Source organism: Uloborus diversus, chromosome 9, assembly GCF_026930045.1.
Source record: "Uloborus diversus isolate 005 chromosome 9, Udiv.v.3.1, whole genome shotgun sequence".
Taxonomy (NCBI): domain Eukaryota; kingdom Metazoa; phylum Arthropoda; class Arachnida; order Araneae; family Uloboridae; genus Uloborus; species Uloborus diversus.
In genome coordinates, this window is record NC_072739.1 from 98,590,840 (window position 1) to 98,618,763 (window position 27,924).

The window sequence follows — 27,924 nt, forward strand, 5'->3', positions numbered from 1 at the left end:
ACATACACATACACACCGTTTGAGATTGAAGGAAAAAATTAACAAAATTTTCAGATTGATATATTGGCTCATTTGAACATGGAATATTGCTATAAATTATTTATTCTTTCTTCCTTTACTGAAACGATTCGTCAATCGAAACATTTTTTACCAATTGCACGAATATTCCCTGCAAGAAAGGATTTAAAAGTGGAAGGAGTTCAACCTTCAAATTTTTAATCCTTTCCTGACAGTAAATAGTATTTCATTCAAGAAGAGCAACTCGGCTACTTGAAATTGAGATAAATCCAATCGTAATTTAATTTAAATTTTACATAGACTAGACATACATATACATAAAATTGATTTAGATGATGAAGTGCATCAACAAAAGAGAAAAACTTAAATTTTCATTATATGAGTTAATTTTAAAGGAACTTATATTTCATAGTTAGGGATTCATAGGATAACATTAGTTATTTCATAGGAATTGATTGCTTTTGAGCTTCAAGCTAGGGTTCCAGACCTGGACACCATCTCTTTTCTTACGCCCCTGATAAAATGAAATAACAGCATTTTTCTATTTTGCCAATAACCTCAAAAACTCACAACATTTAATAATTGACTTTTAATATGTTAATATATCAACACTCAATCAGTAAAAAAGACAAAATAAAGAAAAATGAAAAATATCCCAATCGGTACTACTAATTATCCGAAACATGAAACATAACTAAAAATGATTACTTTACTTCAATGTGCAATTTTTAACAACAGTGGACTTAGGGCTACAACGCAATTCGACTAACGCGAAATGTCTATGTAGAGCGAGTTTTACTCGAGGAACGAATTTTGCAGCTGACACGAATTCCTCACCCGCTACACGAAAATTTTCTTAACGGAAGCGCAGGGCTTATATCACCTTCTTTCTTGGGTACTAAATATTAGTTCGACTGCATGTGCAAATGGCATTAATACCGAAAGCTTTTTGCTTAACGGGCGAAGTTTGCAGGAAACGGGAAAAAAATCGTTTCTTTCTTTTTAAGCCATGCTCTATTCAAGGCGAATATTGGGAAAATGTGAAAGTTTCTATGCCAAACAAAGTAATGGCGTCAAACAGATACAACACATGACGTCAAAATTATATGTTAGAATTCAGCTCGAATTTTTCAGTCTTACGAATCGGATTGGTGCAACTTTTACTCGCGTAAGACTTGCACCAGTCAGATTCGTTTGAAAATGCGTTTTTTTTAAAACTTGGTTCAAAAGTAGTTTCCAGAAATCGCTACAAACTACTTTTTTTTGTAGCTAACTACTCGCTACTCTACTTTTTTAAAAAAGTAGTGCGCTACACTACAAACTACTAAAAAATGTAGCTACTACAGTAGCGTCGCTACTTGTAGCGCGCTACTTCCAACCACTGTCTAGAACCAATGACTTACTGGCAAACTTCGCTTCAACTTTCCTCTCCATATCACACCTTCACGAAAATGGAAAATTCTGAAAAAAGGCGGAGCCAAGGGTCAACTCTTCGCAGTCGCACCTGAGCACTGTTGAAGTTTGTAATATGCTTTGCATGAAAAATGAGTGACATGAGTCCTTACAAACATATGGCTGATATTTTTGTTTTCTCTCAATGGGGGAGGGGGGGGGGGAGAAATTGGGAAAAAACTAGCACTATGACTTGTAACATTTCAAATATACACAGCTAGCCCTTTGCAAGGGGCTTTTGCAAGGGGGAGGGCCAAAATTTCTAGATCCAGGCCTGCTTAATTGTATAGAAATGTTGCAAGATATAGGACAATCAAAAAGAAACTTGCATCTGAGTGAAATGATTAATTTACAGTTCATACAGTCAAATTAATAATGATGATTTGAAAAATGAAATTAGGTAGAATTATTGTTGAAACAGCAACAAGTATTAGATCTCGTCAACTGGAAATGTGTTGCCTCGAACAAACTGGCATCAAGAACTTTTGCTGAAGAGAAGAAAACAATTGAAAGTAAGAGTAAGTTATTCTACAACAATCATGCTTTCTCAACTGTTATTAGTTGAAAATAAGGATGAAGCTCATGAGGGACTTACAACCACATGTGACTTTGTGACGCAAGAGACTCATAAAAAAAATTTAGGCACCATGGAAAAAATTATAAAATGAAAAGAAATCTGCAAAAACTGTGAACTAATTTAAAAAAAATGATTATTATGCAAAATAAGTTTGCTAGACAATTTATTTACACTTCAATGAGAGTATATGATTCCTGTGCATTAAAATGAGTCAAAAAATAGCAAAACAGCAATTTAAAACTCTTTTCAATGTGTGAGAGAAGAAAGTATTGAATTAAATATTGCAAATCATTTTCTTTATCACGACTTGTGCTATTGAATATCTAAATATCAGTAAAATATTGAAATTACAATGAAAATTACATTATGAAAAGAAAAGCATTCATACATTTTTTTTTTTTTTTTTGCAGTAAAATTAGGTCAAAATCAATCAATTTCTACCACATAAATCTTTGTGTTTCTTCACTATTGTCCCATGTGAATGTTTTAAACAAAAATAAATATAACACTATGAAGTTTATGGAAGAGTATAAAAGAAATTCAATATAAGGCTGCCATTTGTTTTCTGCTCTTATATGTATTCTCAGCATAATGTAAGGAATGATAAAATATCTAAATTCAAGCAACTTTTGTGGAACAATTGACATTATGAAACAAAACAAAAGAATGATCTTGAATAAATTCTTTTTGTGACTAATAACAAAAATTATTGACCAACTACTGTATATATACAATGGTATCAAAAGAATAGAAACAACGGAATTTTTCCCAAGAATCTTCCTCCAGATATAAAACGTAAAATGACGATTATCAGCCAACAAATATGGATGGACGTGAGTCAAATTAATTATACAATAAGCACAGAACAAAAATACGGCACTGATATACAATTTTCGACTCAAAACAAAATTCACAAACTCTTTGATTTGATTTAATGAAATTAAATATGGACATGCGAAACACAAAACAAACAACAAAAAATAAAATATCTGAGGAACATTGATACAGACTTGATGAGCAGCTTTGTCACCAAGAGCTACAGATCCGTTGTGGAGTACAAATGCAACAAACCCTATTGCTACTGGTATGTAACCACAGTTAATTTCAAACATTTTCTTGAAAAATTCTTTCCAGTTGTTTCTCCAAATTGGGCGACATTCTTTGGTAAGTTCTCGAAAAGTCAAAACTTGCATTTGTTTTTCTTTTTTGGCCAAAGCATCCTTGCAAAATATTGTTAAGTAGTGCAGTGATTCCTCTGCGGCAACCTGATGAATATAAAATGCTATTTCAGTTACAAATAATGAAAAGGAAAACTATACAAACAGCACAGGTGACACATTTTAAGATTCTTTTTCAAAACAAAAATAACAAACAAAAAGAAAAAAAATCATTTTTATTACTAATGTTTCAATCCATGTTATTAAGTTTTTAGCTTATAATTTGAGAGATATTTTCTGTCAGTAAGGATAGAAGTAAAACTTCAACTTATTTGAAATAAATGCTTTTTACCAGAATTATCTGTATTTCACTTGGAATTATTTAAGACCAGGGTTTTAAAATTGCAAAGTTAGAAAAAATCATTTAAGCAAGGGTGAAGTTCATAATTGTTGCAGACTTTATTTTCAATGGCGTCTTAACACTTGTCACAAAAATAGCAAGGATATACTTTATTTCAAGGAAGATAACGGACAATCATCAGCAGAAATCATTAGTAATAATTGATTCTAGAACAGAAATAAATTATGTTTTCTAATCAGTTAGGGAGAAATCTGTCATTATTACTATTTATTTGGAACAATCCTTAACAAATGAGACAGATCTGATTACTTGGGAAATTATATGTGCTACAAAAACAAAGATGTCAAAGACAGTGTTAAGTCTCATGATCATGGAATCACATGACTTCCTTTTACTCCAATTTAATGTCATTTCCCCATTACTGGCAATTTTAATGTGATTCAATAGTTTACTCTCTAAATATCACCAACAGCGGCCAAATTGAAACAAATTTAAAATAAAAAAAAATCACCAAATTTGTCGCCGACCAAAAGTTATCGCCAAGTGTCCGCCAAATTATAACACCACTTGAGTTTACATCGAAATTAACAATGATTTCCCCCCAAAAAGGGGCAAAAGACCCCTTTAGAAACCCCCGAATGCATCCAAAAGGGGAGGTGCACAACTAGGAGTCTACGTACCAATTTTCAACTCTCTAACACTTAACCGTTCTTGAGTTATGCAACATACATACACACATCCGCACATACATACATACTTCACGAGAAAATTTGTTGTAATTAACTCGGGAATCGTCATTATGGATATTTCGCGTGTCTATACGTTTTTAAGCACTTATCGACGTGCGGTTGAGTCGAAAAAAAACTCAACATTCATTCGAGGGTGAGCAAAATGCAAATTAAGGTCGATTTTTGAGAGAAAATTTTTTCGCGAATACAATACTTCCTTTTTTGTAAAAGGAAGTAAAAAAAGAAAAGAAAATTTAAATGAAAAGCTCAGTTTGATGTAAAGTGAATATCAATCAGATTCCATATAATACTGAGTAATATTTTAAATTCAAAGTGCATAACTCGTAGCTACTTGAATTAGTCTAAAAACAACTGTTATGTTCCGACAAATAATTCATTTTCAAAGGGATTTCATTTTTTTTTTAAATTGCCATTTCTGATGAAATTTTGGTTTATACTTGTAACAAAGTAACAGTAGGACAATCAATGTGGCTTTAAAATCAAGTTAATGCTGATTGATTTTTATAAAAAAAATGCCCTGGTGTTGCAATTTTGAATCGTTATCTAGTAACCGGTTACACCATCAACTGAAAACTTTTTTTTTTCTTTTTAAGGCTTTGTGATAATTAATTTATCAGAAAAAACTTGAATTGTTGTAAAAAAAACTCATCTATATGATACAATGGATTAGAACACTATTGGACATTTCCTTCAGAAACAATTCAAGTAAAACTGCTCAACAAGCTTTGCATTCACTTGACATAGACTTAAGAGGGTTTGGAAGAACCATTGTTTTGGATAGGACGATAGGTGCCTCCTATCGTGAACTATTGCAGTGGAACCTCTCAAACTGTACCTTACTGAACTGTACAGAAATCTTAACGCCGAAGATCCCAAAATCTTTGAACAGCTTGAAAAGTATTGGAATAAAATTATATTTGAATAAAGAAAAAACCAATAACTAACATTCGAAAGCTAAGTCAGTTTTTCTAACAACAGTTACTTTAAGCAAAAGTTTGAATAATATTGAATTGTGGCATTGCTTAAATGTTTTATCACTTGTCATAGCACAGAAACTTATAATTTTTATTTTATGATTTTTCTTCTAATCACAGAGCATAGCCTTACCGAAACCAAATTCAACGAACAATTTTTTTCAAGCTTTGCCCAACATTTTATTACACAACTAATCTGCTAGAAGCAGTTAACAAAAAGCTCACAACAGTTTACTTACATCACACCATTACATATATTCAGGGCCGGATTTGGAAGTATGAAGGCACCGGGGCAACGAAGGAGTGGAGGCCTCTAATCAGGATTCGAAAATATCCGATACTTGGATATATATGTATATATCCGATATTTTTGATCAGCACTTTAATAGTAAATACATACTGAAGTTACTGCTATTTATTTTTTTTTTATATTATTATTATTATAATTTATAGGAGAGAAAAAACGTAAAATTTGCTGACCCATGAAAGTTAGGATATTTTGTAAAAATTTTATTGTGGGAGTCCCTTTTTTGTGGAGGCCCCGGGGCAGTAACCCAGCCTGCCCTCTGCTAAATTTAGCCCTGTAAACATTAGCATAAGTACACACGTTTTGTGCTTCTTTATACTGTACTGTTTAAACTTACAACAATATTCCTGCTTCTATAACATAGATAACACATTAGGCACTTATACTTTAATTGTTATTGGTAAAATTGCTTTATTATTTAAAAAAAAAAAAATTCAGAACACTTTTTTAAGTAAGCCACCCGATAGATTCAAACTTTCTGAAATCTGAAGAGGGCTCAGCCCCAATTAGTTTAGGTTTCTGAAGTTGCACTGTAACTTGGAATTATCGTGCCCTGCAACAGTTGGTAATGATGTGGCAGAAGTAACAAATACACTGATAAATAAATTGATTCAAACACTAGATAAAATCATAGTAAAAAAATAAGGTTTTATTTAACTTTTAAGTTATTAATAGAAAATTATACTATTCCAGGGTTGCCAACCTTGGTTTCAATTACAAGCAGCTTTAATTTCCCATATTTTCGTGATTGTCCTGATAAAATAGCAAAATATTAGTAGAATAAACTTAATTTCATTAAAACCTTCATGAGCCATAACTTTGGTAAACCTGCTAAGCATTTAGACTAAATTTGACAAACTGTGTAGGCTTAAACTGAATCGGAGGGAACTGGATAACATTTTTGAATGGGCGTGGAAGTCTTCAGAAAAAAAAAAAACGTAAGAGAGTTGAAAAATGGTATTAATATCTAAGCAGCAGACAAAAATAAAAAATTCAAATTTTTTCAAAATGTGCTAAAAATCCCAATCTACTCCTATTTTACTCTCACCACAAACAAAAAGCAGTTCATTTCTTTTTACTAACCAAGAAAAACACGTATATCAGCAAAACACGGACGGAAAGACCGCAGAAGAAGGGATGTGAAGGATATTCGCAAGATCACTTGAAAATGCTTGCCCGGGAAATGGGAGTGGCATAACTATGGCGAACATGTATTTAGCAAAAAATAAAATGTATGAAGGATTGAAAATAATTATCTACATAAAGTTTTTAAGGTCTACGTTGCAGGGTGGCACAGTATACAAAAATGACCGAGTGTTACGGAAGTGGATGCAATCGGATTTTAAGATGCGTAAACACAAACGCTTGCACCTTCACTCTCTAGCCTTTTCTTCTTCTCACTCATGGAACCAAGTTCCAGCCTGATGACACAAAGGATGACACATGCGCCAGTGACGAGAAGATTGCGGAAGGAGGTGGAAGGGTATTTGCATGATTGCTTGAAATTGATCGGAAGTGAAATGCAGAGCAAAATAACTTCCTTGCGGGAGCCACGGAATTTCACCATTTCTGCAGAGCAGTGAGCAACAGAGCTATTCTACAGTAGCAACAGATTTTTAAAATACAAATCGAGCTCAGTTCATTAATAATTAGGATAAAAAATAAGCTAAACTAAGGTATCACATGTTGAAGTAGCTTCCAACTGAGAAAAGACTTAAATAAGGACAACATGCAGAAGATTGAAATCTCAAATTTTAGAAACAAATTTGCACAAAGTACATCTTCATTGTTGACCCTGGCATGTTTCCAAAAAAGTAAGCTATTTCATTAATTATTAAAATAAAGAATAAAAAAAAGCTAATTTTTGGGAGTAAGCGTAAAAATAGCTGCCAATTGTCCAAAATATTAATGACGATTTGGCAAATAGTTGACTTAATTATGTACGGCAGGGCGATGCATCACAAAAAATCAGTTATAGTTAGTTATAGGAAACTATTCAAACAAACGCTGGTGGAAGTATCATAAGCAAACTAATACCTTCACTTCTCCCCAAACTCAAACATGCAGGAAATGCAATTCTTTAAAACAATTTAATGAAAAATATGTTGATGAACGAAGATTATCATATAATCATTCATCAAGGGGGAGGGAGGAAACTAAGTTTAAAGTACAAAATAGCTAAAAAAAAAAAAATTGTAGACAATTTAGGTGTAACAAGGAGCCTCCTTTTTAATGCAAGAAGGTATGAGCTTATGAATGGAATATATATATATATATATATATATATATATATATATATATATATATATATATATATATATATATATATATATATATATATATATATATATATAACTTTACTTCCATAATCTCACATCTTTTTTGCATATAAAAAAATGGGTTCACTGTAATCCCAAAACACATGTCTGCAATATTTATTGCTGTCTTGAGCTTTTAACAGTTTTTTTTTTCTTAATTTCTTGCCTGGTGCTGGAATTAGTTTGCAAGTATACGGCATAATACAGTGAAGTTCCATTACAACAAATACTAATACAACAAAATATCCGTTTCAGGGAAATAAATTTTCAGTCCTGATATAAATTCTATTACATTGTTTGAATTCTATTACAACAAAATTTATGTTACAACAAACTAAATTTGTAGTCCCTCGAAGTTAGTTGTAACATGATTTCACATATATTTTTACATTTTGTACAAATTTGGTAACCTTTAAACTAGGAAGTTTAAGTAAAGTTTAAAAAAAGGAATTAACAAGTCATGATGTAGCGAAACATCACTATGTAAGGTTGGTGATGCATCCCGCTGTAAAAATTCCTACATTACCCATCCCTATAATTGTGATACAGTGAAACTTCTATGAGCGACCACTTCCATTAACAACCACTTTTCTGAGGCACCAAATTTCCCCCGTATATGACTAATGTTAAAATACCTCTGGGAAAGACCATTGAAACCTCTCACAACGACCGGCAAAACGTAAACATCAGTATTCAAAAATACCGGAATTTTTGTTAGAGAAAACTCAAAACGAGAGAGACAACAGAAGAAAAACAATAGAAAATAAAGCTCATATGGACACAAAACAGTTTTCTCCTATTAACAAAGGTGGAAAGAAACCAGAATAAGGGATTAAAATTTATTCTACAGTGGGTCCAAACGTGTTCCTTTCTTGCTCTCTCTGCTTTGATCTTCCTTAAAGTCACAAAAAGGGGGTGTTGTTTTTCGGACCCTAGGGAAGCTAAGGTGGCACATGCAAATCTCAAGGCAAGTCAAGTGTGCACCTTTCATTGAGGGAGGTTGATAAGAATAGAACTTTGTTAAAAGGTTGTTTCTTGGAATTTCTTGGTTGCTTATGGGAGAGTGGGTTAGAAGGGAGCGTTCCTACTTCATCAGAGTGGACAAAATCTATTTTTAGTGCCTTTGAAAGCTCAAGAGTTGGTTTCAGTGAATTTGCATTCTGCCTTTCATCACCATACCATGCATTGCAGTGAGAATTTCGAAAAACCAAGCAATCTCACGCTCAAGAAATGTGCAGAAGTCTTGAACTTACACAAGAAAAGAAAATCAGAAAGGAAATTAAAGGAAATTAGCAGTAAAAAAGAAAAAAAAAGCTGTCAGAACAATAAACTCTAACAGAAATAGATAATCTTATCTTGCACTAATAATAAGGACACATTATTAATTACTTTTTGTAATGGAAAGTTAAACTAGAAACTAAAGTTGTTTTAGGAAAAACAAAGAATCTGAAGCAGGCGAATTTTAAAGCTATTAGTTTTTTAATAGAAAAATCATGTAAAAAGTATATTTTACATTAAATTTAAAAAAAAGTTTCTTTGTTTAAATACATTCCTATGATAATGTTCTTGGTTAATACACTGCAGAAAGAAGGTAAATAACAACAATGTGCTATATTTGCATGTTCGAAAATGACCTCTAAGAGCGACCAACCTCCATTAATGACCACTTTTTTCAGGAACGGAGAGTGGTTGCTTCAGAGAAGTTTCACTGTACTGCATTTTGTTGTTCTTTCCTGCATTTTATGATTCGGCGAAATTTGGAGTTCAATTTGTTAAATTGGGAGTTTTTGGCCTTCCCAAATATTTAAATTTGGGGTGACCCTGGATGAAATCTTAAACAATGTCTTGCGCAACAGAAATGCATAGATTTGGCCTCAAGGAGCGTAGCGCATAGTAAACTAGATAAATCCATAGTTTCTACACCAAGTGCATAGCATTTGGCAGCCCTCCCAAGCAATAATGAATTTTAAATGCCAATGCAGTAGCCGAATGCGGGGCAAAGTAAAATAGTTGAGATAAAACAATTTTTTTTTCAATTTAAAAAATTTAAAATTTAATTTGAAATCTATAATACACAAAGGAAGAACATTGTATTTTATAAGAACTTGCATTGAAATGTTATTTTTAGTTTTTTGTAGTACATTTGTACTATAACAAAAGTGAAACTATAACTTTTTTTAACTTTGAAAAATAAATAAAAGAAGTGAAAAATGACAAAGTGAATTAATAAAAGGAATAATAAATGAATGAATAAAGAATAAATGAATTAATGAATGATTAAATTTTTTTAAAGAAATTAGAGAATAATGAATAAATAAAGGATTGGATTAATTATTTAGAAAAAAATAAAATGAACTATTTCACTTTGCCTCAGATGCACTTGACAAATTGTACTACACAATTAATATTAAAACATGCCTAATATCAAGTAAATAAGTGTATCACTGAACATCAGGTCTCAATTCATTGTTTAAATGATAATAGCAAAATTTTTATTTTATAAAAACAAAAATTACTTTTGATTTTCCGCACAATTATTACGATATCAGTATCAGTTTTTTAAATGGTTTGTATTATTATATACCATGACCTTCAGATATAACTTTCTTTTTTACTGGAATCAACCACATCTTTAATAACATAGTTAAAACATTTTTAGATAGGTGGCACTGCTAACAGAACCAACTGTTTAGCCACTTCACTTTGTCCCTCTATTTGGTTACATACCTCATTCCTAAACTTTAAACACTGCAAAGAAAATTCAGTCAAAAAAAGTTAAAATTCAAAAAAAAAAAGAAAGAAAAAGAAAACTTACGTAAAAAACCCAAACAATGTTTGTTTGGCGAAAACAAATGCTTACAGCACCAGCAGCAGATGCAGATAAATAGGAATTTTTCATGTGCCAGTAGTACATCAGCAAAACAAAGTAAGTTGAGCCACAATCGGTATAGTACAGGAATGTGAAAAAATACAATACTGGAAACATGGATATGTTTAGAGCAGAAAGCATAGTAATTCTCACTTCAACCTCCTACGAAAAAATAAATAAATAAATAAAATGTTTTTAATTAAATATTTATGTAGATGGTAACAAATTGTAAATGCATATTTTATACTGCAATGACTGCTTACGCATAACAAATTTACTTAACAGTATAGTTAAGATCTAAATTTAACAGTAACAAGCCAGCAGGGTTGAGCGATTCAAATCAACCTAATTTAAATAATGGTTTAAAACAGTTGATTTTTTAAAATTTAAATCATGATTTTAAACAATTAAAGATTCAAAAGTTCAGAAGAATGAATTTGATGGGTATGAAGTTCAGAGTAGTTTCATTGGAAAAAAACTATAAACAAACAAATATTACCAAAAGAAAAAAGTGATTCAACTTGTTGTTAGATAAAGTAAAATGAAACTGAAGGAAAAATAAAAAACATCACTGTAGCAATTAAATTAAAAAGAAAAGAGCTTGCATAGGATATATGAAACAATTTGACAAAAGGTGTGTTCCCCGACCTCACTGGTTGACCGGTGATTAACCCCAGTGTTCTATGATCTACCGGTTGACTGGAATTTAAGCTGGTAGATTGCTGATTAAATCATATGACATTTTTGACCAATAACTAATATTTTACCACTTGCCTGTTATTTGTCTGACGTCATTAGCTGTCATGTGATCAACCGATCAGTAGCTACCAGTCGAGGTCGGCAAACATAGCCAACAACTTGCTACAGTAAAAGTCTCAAACCCAGATGGGTCCAAGACATTTTTTAAACAATCAAAATAAACGTCTTTTCACTTTTCTAAATAATAAATTTTAAAATAGTTAAGAATTATATTAACTGCAGAAACAAAGAATAAAAGTAACATAGAGCATTAAATTATTTTCCCCAATTAATGAATATTTATTTATTTATTTTGAAAATAGAATTCTAAAATAAAATGCCTGATTGAAAAAAAAGAAAAACGCCTGTTTCTTGATTTTTAAATCTTCAATGGAAATCAAAGACTAAAAACGCAGACTTTTTTTTTATATAGAAATCTTGTTTTTTTTATTAATATGCATATTTCATTTCACTGTTATGATTTAATGGAAGTTGAAAAGAATTGTATGATAAGTTTTTTTTAAATGAATAATTAAAATAGCTTTACTCCTAACAGATAAATATCCAATCAAGCAAATTTACACTTGGTAACCTTACCACCAACAAAACAGGAATGTTTAGCTGGTTGGGTGGGGTTCCTTGAATGAGTTCGGAAATGGACTAGTTGGGGGAGGTACTTTCACGCAATACCAAGAGAAAATCAACCTACTTGAAACCAAGCTATTAAATATCTTTCATATGACAACTAAGATTATCATGAAGCACAGTATGTGCATCCCTATAGCTAGCAGACATACAACTTGACTTGTGACAAGTAGGGAGAGATGGAGCTTGTTTGATTGGTCCCAGTATAATTTTAATACTACAGTGAAACTGGTTCACAACGATACTGTTGGGACCTTAAAAAATATTGTTATAGACAGGTTTCACTGTATTAGTATTTTTTAATTTTAATTAATGACCAACAAATAGCATCTATAGTCTTATAAGTCCTTTAACAAAACCACATGGTTCTTAAAATTTTTATAGAAGTGTTTTTTTTTTTTTTTTTTTTTTTTTTTTTGTAATGCGGACCAACGTACCCCGAGCTCAAGGCATGTTGTTCTGCTTCAGAGTTCTGCAAAAAAAAAAGTATAAAAAAGTTAATGAACTAGACCTTTTCAAATAAATTTGGGATGGTGAGAAATATTTAATGAACCTCCTTGTAAAAAATCAAACTTCTCATTTAAGTTTTTGATGAGATAAAAAATGAAAAGTGGAAAATCAGACCAATGTGCCCCATCTCACCCTACAACCTTCCATTGTTAAAGCATTTGAATCCCAAAAAAAGCATAAATGTAAATATTTTTTACATTTATGCTTATGGAGATTAAGCAACATGACTGAACCCAAACTAATATTACAATAAAAAGAATTCATACAATACAATCCACACAAAAATGTAAGCTTAAGAAAGAAAAGTTCTACAGAGATGGTTAGCTCTTCCTCTTCAATGTTTTGAAGAACTGTCATTAGAATTTAAAAATCATTAAGATGATATTAAACACTAGAAAACAAATCATTGACAACCATAAAAGATCTCAAAATTTATGATTAAATTTTTTAGATGTTTCAAATTCTCAGTAAAAGTTTCACAAAGGGCAAATGGCAGGTGAAAGTGCATAAAAAGAATGTGTACATGCATGTTTAAAAAAAAAAGGTAAGTTAGAGGAATCCAAGCAACATTAGGGGCCATTCATTAATTTATGCCATGATGATTTTAGCAATTTTTGACCCCTGATATACCCCATGTAAGGATACATTAGATTTTTGAAACATCCCTTTACCTATTCTTACGTAAGATTGCATTTTATTTTTCAAAATAACGAATCTTACAACACTGGATTCATTCTTAAATTCACTATTTTTTATTTATTTTTAAAAACCTTTTTGTGTAAAGAAATATTTACTAAAAAGTTGGAATCTAGACTAAATGTTTTTTCCACATTTTTTTTTTTTTTTTAAATAGAGCTTGCCATGTATAGTGTGATTCTTTTATTATATTTTACACTATTCTTTGTAAAACAAGTAAAAAACTGCCCATGTTCCTTACCTTCCAGGCAAAATGAAATATGATCCCTGCCAAACCACTTGATCAAGCGATTTTGAACGTGACTTAGAAAATATTACGTAAGAATGGGTTTGATTCCCCCCCCCCCTGTAAAGTAATGGTATGTACTATGTAGAGAATTTTCTAACCTCCTCCCCTTGTAGCCCTTACATAATTACTGAATGGCCCCTTAGAAGAAAAAAAGAAAAGGCAAAATTCTTACACAATGAATTGCACAACGCTCTCTAAGGTGACAGTACACACAACATTCACACTTGCCTCTTGGAGGGCACAGCAAATAATTTGGATTTGTTTTAGGAGATTCAAATTCCTTGCAGGTTCCATTGCAATCATCAAAGGGAGAGTTAGTTTTACCCTTCAAAACATACATGAATAAGAAGCAAAAGTTATCAAAGGTACATAGGTTACATTGTAAGTTTTTGATTAAGCAAGAGATGAAAAAGGCAGAAAAAAAGAATAAAAAGATGGAGATAAAAACAAATGAAAGAACTACAAACAAGCATGTATGGACACATTCTAAATGCAATCAAAAAACATTTTAATTACGTCTCAAGTTATAAAACTTTCCTTTGTAAACAGAAATAAAGAATATAGTAAAACTTGTGTAATGTGGAATCAGAAGACACTAAATATATCTTTTGTATTGAATAAGTTTTCATAGGATACAATACAGCAAACAAGAATATGAATATCATATTACATGGCACATGCCTGTTTAGTGCTTATGAATGAGAATTTATTCTTGCCACTTTATTAGGTTATCAAAATATTAACAGTTTAATATTAGTATTTAAAACATTAATAGTTTATTAACTGCTGCCATTCTGCCATATTATTACGTGGTATGCTTCAAATGAAATTTTTAGAATCATACCATTAAAATACTCACCTCTTCTTTTGGGAAAAATTTTATGTTTGATTTTAAATGCAGGAAGACGAGAAATTGAAATGGAATACTAGAAGATAATGGAATAATACTTCTAAAGCAGAGATACCCGATCTACGGCCTGCAGGTCACATCTGACCCGCGAAGCTGATCTGTGTGGTTCATCGTTTTGTTCAATGTTACAAATCAAAAAGCGCGATTAGTGACATTGTCACAAATTTGCAGCCAAATATTCAGAAATATGTTTCTGAAAAGCACGCATTAAAAAAAATTAACTTGATAACAATTATTGGTTTAGTTTTCTTTCCATTTCCATACTTTTCTTAGTTATTTTGATAAGAGTGTAATATTTTGAAATTTCATCTGTGTTCTGGCCCAAGAGCGAGAATAACTTTAATACGAGGTCTGGCCCTTGTGCAGAAAAGCATCACTTTTCTAAAGAAATGAGGAACCTCATGAGTACTATGTTTCTGAAAAATATTTCACTCTCTGTAAGGCAATCCTCAATTCAATGCTCTTATTTCCCTTCTTATTTTTCATCCTTTCATTTTATAGGTTTGAAAACTTATTTTTAAAAAAAAATCATCTTCTTTACAGATTTAGCAAAAAAAATTTTGTTCTTGAGAAGCAAAAGTTGCGTGGATAGAAAAACATCTGAAGAACACCCAATTGTATTTCTTTGCACATTTACAAAGTGTGACAGTGAAATAATCGCATTGTGTTGGGTAATTTGGGGGAAATGTAGCTGGATTTATTAGGTTTGGTGTAGATGGCATGTTATTCCATCTCTCTATCTAGTTCAGTTTGATTCCCATCCTTGCTTGAGCAAGCACGACTTTGATGTGTTGAAGTGCTGCCATCATGATCAGCTTAAAAATCCAACAGTGCATAAACTTCAAATTCTTTGTGAAATTATAAAAAAAGAACTCACATGAATGTTTTAATTTGTTAAAAGAGATGTCTGGCATGTCACATAATAACATTTTTGAAAGGCACAAATAGTTTTTGGAAGGTAAAGAGGTTGTTGAAGCTGATGAATGCTCCGGTCAACATGTGACAACAAGTTAATGAAAACATTAAAAAATTGTAATGAAATGGTGTGTAAAGACCAATATATAAGTGTTCTAATGATGTCAAATATTACGTTCATTGACAGAGAGACAATAAGAAAAAATTGACCCAAGCTTTGAATAGGACGACAGTATGCAAGCAATTTTATAAACGGAAAAAACAACATCCTCAGTGCTTGACGTGCTCTTAGTGGCAGTTCTTGATGGACAGATGCATTACTGTGCTCAAGCATCAACCTTACTCACTACATCTCACATCATGTGACTTCTACCTGCTCTCAAAAGTGAAAACTGCATTCATTGAATGGAGCACATTTTTAGTCTGTAGAAAAAATGACAGCAAAAATGGCAAACATACTGAAAAAGGCAGGGCCGGATTTTGAAGTGTGGAGGCCCCGGGGCAACGAAGGAGTGGAGGCCCCTATTCAGGGTTCGAAAAGATCATGATATTTTCGAAAATATTCGATACTTTGATATATATCCGAATATCTTGTATATATATATATCTGATATTTTCGACCCGTGAAAGTTAGGATATTTTGTAAAAATTTTATTGTGGGGGCCCCTTTGTTGTGGAGGCCCCGGAGCAGTAGCCTCGCCTGCCCTCCCCTAAATGCGGCCCTGGAAGAAGGTGACACGAAATGGCCTGCAGCACTGTTTTAAACAGTAGAAAACTCTTATGCAAAAGATGATTTGATTAGGGAAAAGGAGTCTGTTGAAGAGGATAAAAAGTTGTTTGAATACTGTTTTCATTAAAACTAATTTTTAAGACTAACCTAGTTATTTAATTGTCACATCATATATGATGAGAAATGACTAAGCAGTGAGTAAGAAAGTAAATCTGACAAATCTCAATGCATAACAAATTTTAAACTAAAAATTATTCTAATTTAGTGAAGGTCAAATAAAAAGATTTCAAACAGTAAATTACAAATGAGAAGTTAGTTGGTGTTAATTCTGGAATGAAATAGAATGGAACATTTCATGAGTTTAATGATATAATATGTGATCCCTACAGAGGCGCCGACTCCATGCGGCCTGAGGGGGCCCCAGCCCCCTCAAAAAATTTTTGAGAGGGCAGAGTCCCCCCAATAATTTAAGAAAATTATTTGTTATTTAATGTTTTCTAAACTCACAAATTTGTCTAAGTATTTTTTATTTTCCTTGTTTGAAGATAGTTACCTAGTAAAATAAATTCAGTAATGAGTTACAACAAATAATTTTTACGGTAAAAAGCAGGTTAACTGAAAACGAGTGGTGTGAATAATGATAGCGTTACGGTGCTGCGTGCGCTTAGAATTTGTCCCCGTGTGCGAACCTGCCGATAGTCTGTCCGATCAACAATGGGGCAGAAGCGATTGAACAACTTGGCTGTTCTTCATAACCATCGAGATATTTTGGATAAATTGGATATTCGACCAGTCGTCAACGACTTCAAATTCAGTAATCTAGTCAGGCGATTGACTTTTGCACCTTTCTAAAGACAGCCCTAATATTGGTATTTAAATAGAGAATTAACTACATACAGAATGTTAGATTTAAAATTTCGAAATATTAGTACTATTTTATTACCGTATTACTATAGTACTGCATTAGTTATTTTCAAATACTTAAATATTTTTAGGTTATAAGATCCTATAAAAACTTGCTATTTACATACTATATTAACTTTATTAAACAAATTAACTGTGGGATATTATTTTTATTTAATGAACTCTGAGCCTTATTCAAAGCAAGTTTAAATTAGCTATTTCACTTATTAATCAAAGTGCAACAGCAATATCTTATGCTTTATTTTTTTAATGATAGTTTAAGATTTATTTAAATATAATATGAATCTTTATATATATAGATTTTAAACAAACGAAAAATTAATATAGACGAGGCGCAAAAATGCAGCACTTAAAACTATATCAAATATTTAGGATTTAAAAATTGTGATAACTTGTAGGTATGCAAAACGACAACTGAACAACATTATTAAAAATGAACAAAAACAAGAACAACAATATAAGCAATTGATCTGCTTCTTCGTCAGTGGGTGAACTCGCGACGCGTTTCGAAACCTGTGAGGCTCGGTTAGAGTATGCTGCTCCCACCCACTGTCGAAGAAGCAGATCAATTGCTTATATTGTTGTTCTTGTTTTTGTTCATTTTAATAATGTTGTTCAGTTGTCGTTTTGCATACCTACAAGTTATCACAATTTTTAAATCCTATATATATATATATATATATATGTATATATATATATATATATATATATATATATTCAATATTCTGTAATAGTCTAAAAACAAAATTATTATACTATAAATTAAATTAACTTTTTATGAAAATATCGTACATGCGGGGTTGTTTTTTTTGTTTTTCAAAGCCAAAACATGGGTATAACTATACACGTGCGAGAGTTTTCGGGGTTCTAATGTTGGTAATATATTACTTTAAAATGATTAAAAAACTGTAAAACTTACTTTTTCCATCTCTAATTTAGAAAATTTCCCCGAGGTTAAACCAGCGGTATGCCCCCCACTCTCCCAATATTTTTTATATTTATGCACACTGGAAGCGCCCTTCCATGCAAGTCAAGTGCTCTACCTTATATCAATGCCTAGCCATGGAACTGCATGACTTCCCCCAAAATAGAACTGTAAAAATGTCCCACGCTGAAGACAAGTGACATGATCTAATTGAACCAGAAAATTTCTATACAAATTCTTAGATTGACTTCGAAAACGCCATGCCACATATTGTTTGTTTGTATAAATCATATACACCAGAAAATATGTAAATTGGCATTTTCAAGGTTCAAATAATCTGAATTTTTCTTTTTTTTTTTTTGGAAAAGTATGAAGGGGGGGATGCCGTGGGATTACATAAACCCTGGATCACCGGTGACGTCGAGCCCCCTCAATAATTTTTGCAAGTCAGCGCCCCTGGATCCTTTTAGAGAACTCGATGATATAAAACTGGCTTGGTTTTGTGTGAACACTATACTAGTGTTATCTAACCTTTGAACCAATTAATAATTCAGAATGGGAATACAAATTATGGTAGTATAACAGTTGTCTTAGCAAGTACTTCACAGAATATAAAAGAACTACTTTCCTAGACTCATAGGTTACATGTAAACTCATGTAGGTAAAAGTAAAACTAATTTAAAAAAAAAATTGAGAAAAAAGTACATAAATGCAAGCCTTAATAGCATTAGATACATCCAGCAATAATGGTTAATAAAGTTAAATGCAAGAGATGAAATTACAGAGCTGCCATCAAATGGATTTGTTGACATCTCTAACATTATAAGTTGTTTGAAATCATTAAAAAAATAAATTGCACTAAAAAACTCAAATTGTATTAGTCTTTATAAAAAGGATTTTAAATATTTTACCTTTTGCTGTATTCGAAGAATCTTGTACACAAGGTAGAATATGCCGACCGTGAAGAAAACATTGGTTAGACGAAAATATTCGACTTTGTTGAAATCAAAACCAGTCAACAAGGATAATGGAAGCAATGCTGCATTTGTAATGAAATATAAACCAGGAGGAGTAGTTATTTTGGGATCCCACTGTAAAAAACAAAAAGTTGTAAACATATAATTGGATATTTTTAAAGTCTTAAACTGTTGAATTTAATAGTGTATGCACAAAAAGTAATTTCTTCCTATCGCTTCAGGCTTTACCTTTAATAGAATCAGAATGATAAAATATAGAAAGGTGTCAACCATAATAGATTAAGAATAAGTGATTATGGAAAATACCCGACACTTTCAGTTCACTACGAACAACTGAACATATCTAATTTTCTACACTCGCAACAAAAATTTTAATTCAAAGATTTTTCCAGGAAAAAAACCCCTATGAAATTCCAATCTTGATTTTTGAATTTACAGCTTTCTTTTGAGACTATTAGAAAGATCACACTTCTCCTGAATGCTTTAATGTGATTTGGTGCTTAGCAGGGCTCGAAAATTATATTGCCCAACATGCCGGGGCACATTAAAATTATGATCGGGCATGAATCTTTTACCCTTACATGCCCAGCTGGGAATGTAATCATTATACATTTTTAATTAAGTATTGGTAATTTTAATGACTTATGTACTACTCTTTTAAATGCTTTATATTGAAATAATTTTTGATTCAGATAAAAAGCTGTAAATTAATTTTTCGTTTGATTAATGCCTGATATGACAAATTCAAGTATTTTTATTATAATATAATAAAAAAAACAGGGAATGTAAAATTTTATTCTGGCAAGTATTTTTTTTTTACTGACATGCCCGTTAGGGCAAGTAAAACTTTTAAGATTTTTCAAGCCCTGGTGCTTAGAGTTTTTTTTTTTTTTTTTTTTTTTGACTCTTGATTAGCTTGTTTGTCCATACACTTTAAATAAAACATTTTGCAGCACAAAGGATAACATGCTTTGTGAGGATCCCTGTTAACTACACATCTATTCAGTTCGCCCACTGTTGACATAAGTGGTGCTGTAATTGGGGGAGGGGGAATGTGACTCCTAAAATATTTTTTTTTTTTTTTTGTGAAAGGAATGCAAATATGTAAATTGGTTTCAAATCTCCTTTTCTTTTGGTTAGTCCCCCTAAACCTTGAGGTGAGTTCCCTCAGATATTTTTTTCCCAACAGTAGTACTGGATGTGTGTTTTTGCCTCTCATTCAAAGTTACGATACTTTTTATTCTACAAATCTTCAGAAAACAATGATTGTCCTCAATTGCACAATAGATCGCCAAACTTGTTATACTCATTTTGGCAAACTTTTCAATGAAAATATTTGGTGATATACTTTATAATCTCACTTCATTTGACAATAGTTTTGATTTTGATGATATTGGTCAACAAAGTATGTAAGTAGTCTCAAATTATTAACAATCTCTTTAAAATTAAATATGAATACATGTTAACAGCAAATTAGCCTACTTATGGCAGAAGTTTAAGATGTAAAAGATAACATTTTCCAGGTCCATTTCCATGACTTTGCAAGTTTTTGACAAAATTAATGACATTCTATACCTTCAACTTTTTTGATCTCTATAAAATTCCCTGAAAATTCCAAGTTTGCCCTAACCCATGGGAAATCTATCTTTATGTTCCTCTTTTTCTAAATTTGAAAAGAAAAAAATTAATAATAACAATGTTTGATGTATTGTAATATGTAACACTAAATCAAGTGGTTTCTAGAAACTTGCATTCTCCATCAGCTCTAGGTATCTATTCATTTGTCATTTTAATTGGACAAGAAAAACAACATTCTGGACGCACAGACAGAGGCGGATGCAAAAATAGCTTTTGAGAGAGGCACAAAAGAATAAATATACCCTTCTCAAACAATTTTTCATTTTAAAAAGGTCTCATGGACTTCCCTAAAAAGGTATTTTAAGAACACTTTAAAGCCAATTAATCTACTTTAAAGTACAAAAATATTACATTTTAATTTACTTCAAATGTGGGCGTAAAATATGTCTTAAGATTTTAACCTAATAAACAACAAAACCTTATATGATCTCACATAAATGCCCTGATAAAGACTGTTATTACATAAAAAACATTGTCATAATGATTAAAACAGCAGGTTATTCAAACATTTTTTATAATGTGTCCAGGGTTGCCAGGTTAAAGAATAGTAAATACGGGACATGCTTCTTGGAGTATAAAGTATAAGGCGGGGGGGGGGGGGGGGGGGGGGGGTTGATATTTTTGAGGTTGAGGAGGGCAATTACTGGTTATGGTGTACTTCTAAGGGATGATAAAGAACCATGTTTTACTAGCTTCTGGAAGATTCCTCTCAGTATGATTATGAGTGAGTACCATTTTACAGGAACTCTAACTCAAAGAATAAACCAAGCAATAGAACGAATTTCAGTATACAGATCGACCTTGATAGGAACAGGTGCTAATTAGTTTTTTGCTTGCGTTTGCTGTAAGAGAAACTGTGCAATAGAAAATTTTCATGTATTATGTAACTATTTTATATAAAATAGAAATGCAAGGAATTGTGGAACAAAGCCTGTTCTTTAATGATACACCAGCCATTGGAGAAATCTGAATGAGCAAAATAATTTTAATGTGCCATTAATAAACATGTGGATTTTACAATTGATCAGACATAGAATTAAAGTTTACAATTTTAACACGCTAAAAGAAGGTAACAAATACAAACTAAAATTCAAACACTTAATGATTATTATAATATAATATGGATCAATCCTATGTCTTCAAAAACCATGTTTGCTATTTGATTTTAGTCCTGTAACAATTTTTTTTTTTTTCAAATTTTATGTGTCTTCAAGTTTTTATAAAATTCATTGCAACTGACGTTTAATGAGTTGATAGCCACAATAAGTTCTGCTTTAATTAACTGAACAGAACACCTGTTTCGTACGTCAGTTCACTTCAAATTCATATGTAAACATGAATTCAACAAATGAATTAGATGTTGGAATGCTAAGACAATAGAAAACAACTTTAAACAAATTTGGTAACTCAGAGCTTTTCTGAAACAACGTTTGCCACTTATCGCCTACATTCATGTCTTTTTGTACAACTAAAAGCTGATAAGAACTTCTTTTATTGATGAAAACTCATTGTATAGATCATCTACCGATAGTTTGTTTTCAATATTTACTCTTCTACAATAGTTGACAAGTCAGAAAACTGTACTTTATCCATTAAAGTCATTGGTCTTAAGACAAAAAGAGGATTTTTATCTGTGACATCAAACCACTTTTTCAGGTAATTCACAGCTGTTTCAAGAAATTTCTGGTATCCCTCAGTCAGACATTGTATTTTTCTATTGTCTAGCTGTTTTAAGGTTTTAGGGATGAACAATCCATAAAACTTATCTTCAAATCTGCTCTCTAGCTGCTTTACCAAATTAGTCATAATATCATAAAGTTCAGCTACAGTTGCAGATTCATTTTGAAGTTTTTTACTGGCAGCTTCAAAAACGGAGGACACATTACTAAGAAAATATTAAACTAATGCAACCCCATTGGTTTCACATGTTTCAGCTAATACTTTCTTCATTTAAAAGCAATAATTTTCTGAGAGCTTTAGGGATGGATTCTCACTCGCTTATAAAATAATTCATGAGAGCAGGCCAAGATTTAATGAGTCGATCTATAGCAGTAGCTAAACTTAGCCATTGTGTCGGGATATGCTTTAGTAGCTCATTAAACTCCAGTTTAGCAAATAAAAAAAACTCCTTTAGCTTATTCGGCCTAACTGCAGATCTAGAAAAATATGAATAAATTTTTAAAACAATAGTTTTGACATCAATTTCTAAAGCATCAACAGCACGGCTAAATGTATTGTTAAATATATGAGCTAAACACCCCGACTTAAGTAAATTTTTGTTTTGCTCTCTAAGTAGGGTACATGCCGACCGCTTTGTTTCAAAGTTAGCGCTGGTATTGTTGGCTGAAAATGCTGAAACTAACTGTAAAGCCAAGTCGCCCAATCCAAAAAAAAGTGGACATGAGGATGAAAATTCAAATTTCATTCAATATGGTTGAAATTTTGCATACACACTGTTAAAAGTATACTATTTCTTATTTTATTGAAAAAAAATTTCATTTATGTCATTAACATTCTTATTTTAATTACTAAAGTGGAACTATATCAGTGCGACCTAGACTGCACCAAAACTGCTTATGTTGCATGGTCTATTACAGCTGAACAAATAATTCTAGAAATCTATAAAGTTTCACACATAATCTGAAATTCATTAGCAACAGTTTTTTCCTGAAGAGAAATTTCTACTAATCTTCACTACAAAAGGTAAGCATATTTAATTATTCTTAATTATTGTGTCACACCCGCAACAAAAAAATGCATTTATATTTCCACAGAAAAATTTATTTGCCTAAAAGTTTTGAAACTTAGTATTCTAAAATAGTTTACTAAAGCACTTTGAATAACAAACAGAAAAAAAATTAATCAATGTTTTAATTGGAGTTATTAAGCGTTGCGGGTGTGACGTGTTCCTGTTGCGGGTGTGACATTTAGTTAAAGTCACACCCGCAACATCTTTTTAAATTAAACACAAATGTGATTCTGGAATGCATGTAGATGACAGCACTAATGTTTTAACCTTTGACCTAACCTTTGGCCTTTGACTTATTTGTCTAGACCCCAGTTAATTCAAAATTAGTATCTTTAGAGCATGTGCAGTTGATTTATTTAGTTTGGTATTCTATATTATTGGTTCTCCTAAGAAACATTTTTGTATTTCTTGATTTAAAATTAAGGCAACTATTCAATAAGGTAAGATTTGTTTTTTTTTTTTTAAATAAAACTTTAAAAAACCAAAACAAGATTTTATCTTTTTTAATATGTATAAAAATGTATAATTTTGCTTTCAGCATTTGACTTTTCCCCCTTTACTTTTTAAAACAAATAATGTAATATTAGGGACAGATTATTTTTTACTTCAAATTCAAAATAAATATAAAGAAATGATAAAATAGTAATGAAACTTTTATTAAAATATTTATTTAAAAAAAATTTGTATAAAATTCTGTCAGTTAAAGTTTTAAATGAATCAAAACTTAATGTTTTTAATTTCATTTGGGGTTAAAAAATTCAAAGAACTTCAAAAAAAAAAAAAAAAAAAAAAAAAAAAAACATGTTCAACAATGTATTTTGGGACTTGTAGTGCTATATTTATTCACTTTACACATTTTTTTTTTTTTTTGCAGAAGAATGAACAGCACTGAAAGATTCCGAAATCATCGTAAAAAGATGAAAGAAAACTCGGCTAAATACTCGGAATATTTTCTAAAAGAAAGGGAAAGAAACAAAGCAAGAATAGAAATTACGAGGAAACTACTTTAAAAAATTACATCTGTGGCCATGAAAAAAAAAGAAAATGTAGAGGCAAAACCAGAATGAGAGGCAGAGAAAGTGTAGAGAGAGAGAAAGAAATCTTCGACAAAAGGGGCCACACCATCTCCAGCTGTAGAAGCAGAGTCAATGGCAATTTTTTGAAGAACTCAAACCTTTGGTAATGCAATCCATAGACAGGTACAATCTTCTGTTAATGTCATACAACCATAAAGACTACAACATTAAAATTGCATGGTCATACTTTGAAAGGACTCATGGATAAGGAGCTGTGGATGGTGTTGGTGCGGTAACAAAAAAAAAATGGTGTCACTTGCCGTTCTACAGCGTAGAGCAACAGTCAATTCTGCATAGGATTTTGCTATTTGAGCAGAAAAGGCTCTTAAAAAAATCAGAGTACTTTATTCTGCGGAGAGCGACATCACAAAAGATGTTGCAAAAATGCTTCACGCACGCTGCTGCCTTGTACAAAGCTATACCAAACTTACAATCGGTACACCATGTTGTACCGATCGATATGGGTACAATTCAAGTGGCAGGCACTAACTGCAGAAACTGCACTGAAGATAGTTTCATTGCTGCCTCAGTCGGAAACGATCTCCCTTGGTAATATAAATGCCATTGGAGATTTTGTAGAATTTGTTTTGTTTTCTACCTCAAAAAAAAAGTCAAATCAAGCAAATAGATGGAGAAGACATACAAGTCGAATACTTGGAAAAAAAAAACCTTCAGAACATGTATACATCTGGCCCAATCAGTCAGACATATCATGGGAGAAACAGAACATTGTAATAAGAAAACTAACACCCCCTGAAATCATCAATTCTAGATTGGAAATGAGATTTATGTAAAAAAAATTTCCTTAGCTATTTGCAATTTCTCTTATTTATTACTGTGCTAATCATAAAATGTCTGATTGATAACTATTTGTGTAAGTTGTTATTTTATTGGCCACACAAGTCACACCCGCAACGGGGTGTCACACCCGCAACGGCAACTTTGAATATTTTTTACAGTGAAACTAATTGAGTGAGTATCTAAATTTTTGTATAGAATAATTAGTTAAGTATTACTGTCTAACATAAAAAAAGACCAGTTCGATCAGTTGATATAATTCACAGAGTTTTGAATGTTTTGATCGCAAGGTGAAAATGCATGTCCTTTTTATGTCACACCCGCAACGGGTAGAAATTAATTTTTTAAAAAATAAATAAAATATCAATCAACTTGCAAATTGGCATCAATGTACCTGCAAGTGATCTTTATTGAAAAATATAAAAATTGAAACCTATACTCTAAAATATTTTTGCTGATGACTAATTTAGTTAGTGTAAATGTCACACCCGCAACTTTGGATTGGGCGAAGTCTGACTCAATCCAGAGCCGAATTTGGAAGTGTGTAGACCCCGGGGCAACGAAGGAGGAGAGGCCCCAAATCAGGGTTCGAAAAGATCATCCTATTTTCAAAAATATCCGATACTTTGATATATATCTGAATATTTTGATGTATATATCCGATATTTTTGACCCGTGAAAGGAGGTTAGGATACTTTGTAAATATTTTATTGTGAGGGCCCCTTTGTTGTGGAGGCCCCCGGGGCAGTAGCCCCACCTGCCCTCCCCTAAATCCGGCCCTGACTCAATCAATGAGTTAGTCAAGCAGTTTACTATAGAATCAGCCATCTCGGAACTTTCTTCTACAAAATTTAATTTTTTTAGATTCCATTTTTTTTAATACTGGTTAAAATTTTCTATTTCCTTTGTTTGAGGATTCGGTACTAATAGAAAAATAAACTGTAATTACATTGAGGTCTTCTATGAGTTCTTAAAGAAAAAATGGACACAGCACATTAGTAGTTATTGTTTCAGCTTTTGTTCGACTACAACTAATCTTATGCAAGTTTTGAATCATCAAAAAATTTAAACAAGGGTTTGTTGCCGCAGTCCATGGAATTGTACGACAAGTTATGTTTTATAGTATGAAACGCTGTGACCAATTCCACAATAGCGATTTTGTCACTCCCAGGGGAAGTTTTTGGAGTAAAAAAATTTTTTAAGTTGCTTGCAGATGCAACTGTAACATTATTTTTCTTATGTTCCATACCCTAAGAATGTTGAGTTACATCACTGTGACCTTCATGAGCAACAGAAAAATCCTTGTTGCAAATAATGCAACGTGATTTTGCAGCATTTCCCGGACAAGGTGCAAGTCATTTTTCTGCCTTCATCCACTCATCCCAAAACACACATAATCATTTTCTCGGCGGAGAACCTCTATTCATGATCAAAGCATTAAACATTACGAAATGTCGCCTATCAAAGCATAAAAATAGTTTTCATTGCGATTGATGACACATGCACAGATATATAATTCCAACACTAGTCAATGAGCTAAAGGCAAGCAACCATTAGATTCCTCATAGTCTGCTGCCAAAACAAAAACATACAAACCAAATCAAAACAAAAACAATTTTTGCATTTGCTGCCACATAACATTTTTAAAATTTTTACAGCTTCTTTACTTCAAATTTTTTGTCTGACTTTATTTTTTCTCCTAAAATGAAATCTCGTTTTGTAAAATATTGTTATAAGCTAGAATACGGGACTTTAGTCGTTCTGTATGAAAGTTCAACGGGATGCGGGTCAGTTTTTCAAAATACGGGACTGTCCCTTGAAATCCAGGATGCCTGGCAACCCTGAATGTGTCTCATTTTATCCTATGGAAGAGTGTACGTAATTATTCGGAAATTTGCAGAAAGTTGGCACAGCAATTTCATATTTCTGGAAAGCATATAATACAATGAAATCCTTTTACAACGAACTTGATCGCAAATTTTGTTCGTTGTAACAAGAATTTTATTGCACTGGAATTCAAACAATGTAATGGAAATTAAATCAGGACTGAAAATTTATTTCGTTGAAACCGATACTTCGTAGCATTGGTATTCGTTGCAACGGAATTTCACTATATTTACTATATTATATTTTTTGTAGCAAAATAATTACTATTTTCATACTTCGTAAAAAATGCCATTATAATACTTGAGCGCTTGAGGCACATGAAATATTTCATCCATATATGTAACAGTTACAACTGAATTTACTATGTAAAATATTACTAAAGTATAGGCAAAATATAAATATGAAAACTTGACGAGCATGATTAAATTATATTTTTTGGAAACCTAACTAAAAAAACTATCAGAATATTATACAACAACAAAAAATGCAGGGTCCTTTCATCACTTATACGGAGAAGTCTAACCAAAAATCTTTAACAAAATTACTAAACTACAATTGTTTGTTGTTATCTTTCATAGTTTTCGGGCCGTATAAAATCAAAAACCACCGATTCGGCGGTTTTCCACAAAACGTAAACAATTTAGAAACTCGGTTCACAGTTAATCTCTGTTAACTGGTCTGTGTCATTCAAAGTCAGATGTAGCCAAATAATGTCTCTCCGCTCCGTGCTTTGCA

At 31.8% G+C, this 27,924-nt stretch overlaps 1 protein-coding gene across 1 annotated transcript; it reads right to left on the reverse strand.

Annotated features, from left to right (window-relative positions):
- Nucleotides 1-1,408: 1,408 nt before the first annotated feature.
- Nucleotides 1,409-27,796, reverse strand: LOC129229677 (putative Dol-P-Glc:Glc(2)Man(9)GlcNAc(2)-PP-Dol alpha-1,2-glucosyltransferase). The gene is made up of 4 exons (XM_054864035.1): nt 27,465-27,796; nt 18,976-19,155; nt 10,729-10,944; nt 1,409-3,312 (listed from the first exon to the last, which is right to left on the reverse strand). The coding sequence occupies exons 1-4, from the start codon at nt 27,606-27,608 to the stop codon at nt 2,485-2,487; spliced, it is 1,368 nt and encodes a 455-aa protein (XP_054720010.1). The 5' UTR covers nt 27,609-27,796; the 3' UTR covers nt 1,409-2,484.
- Nucleotides 27,797-27,924: the final 128 nt, after the last annotated feature.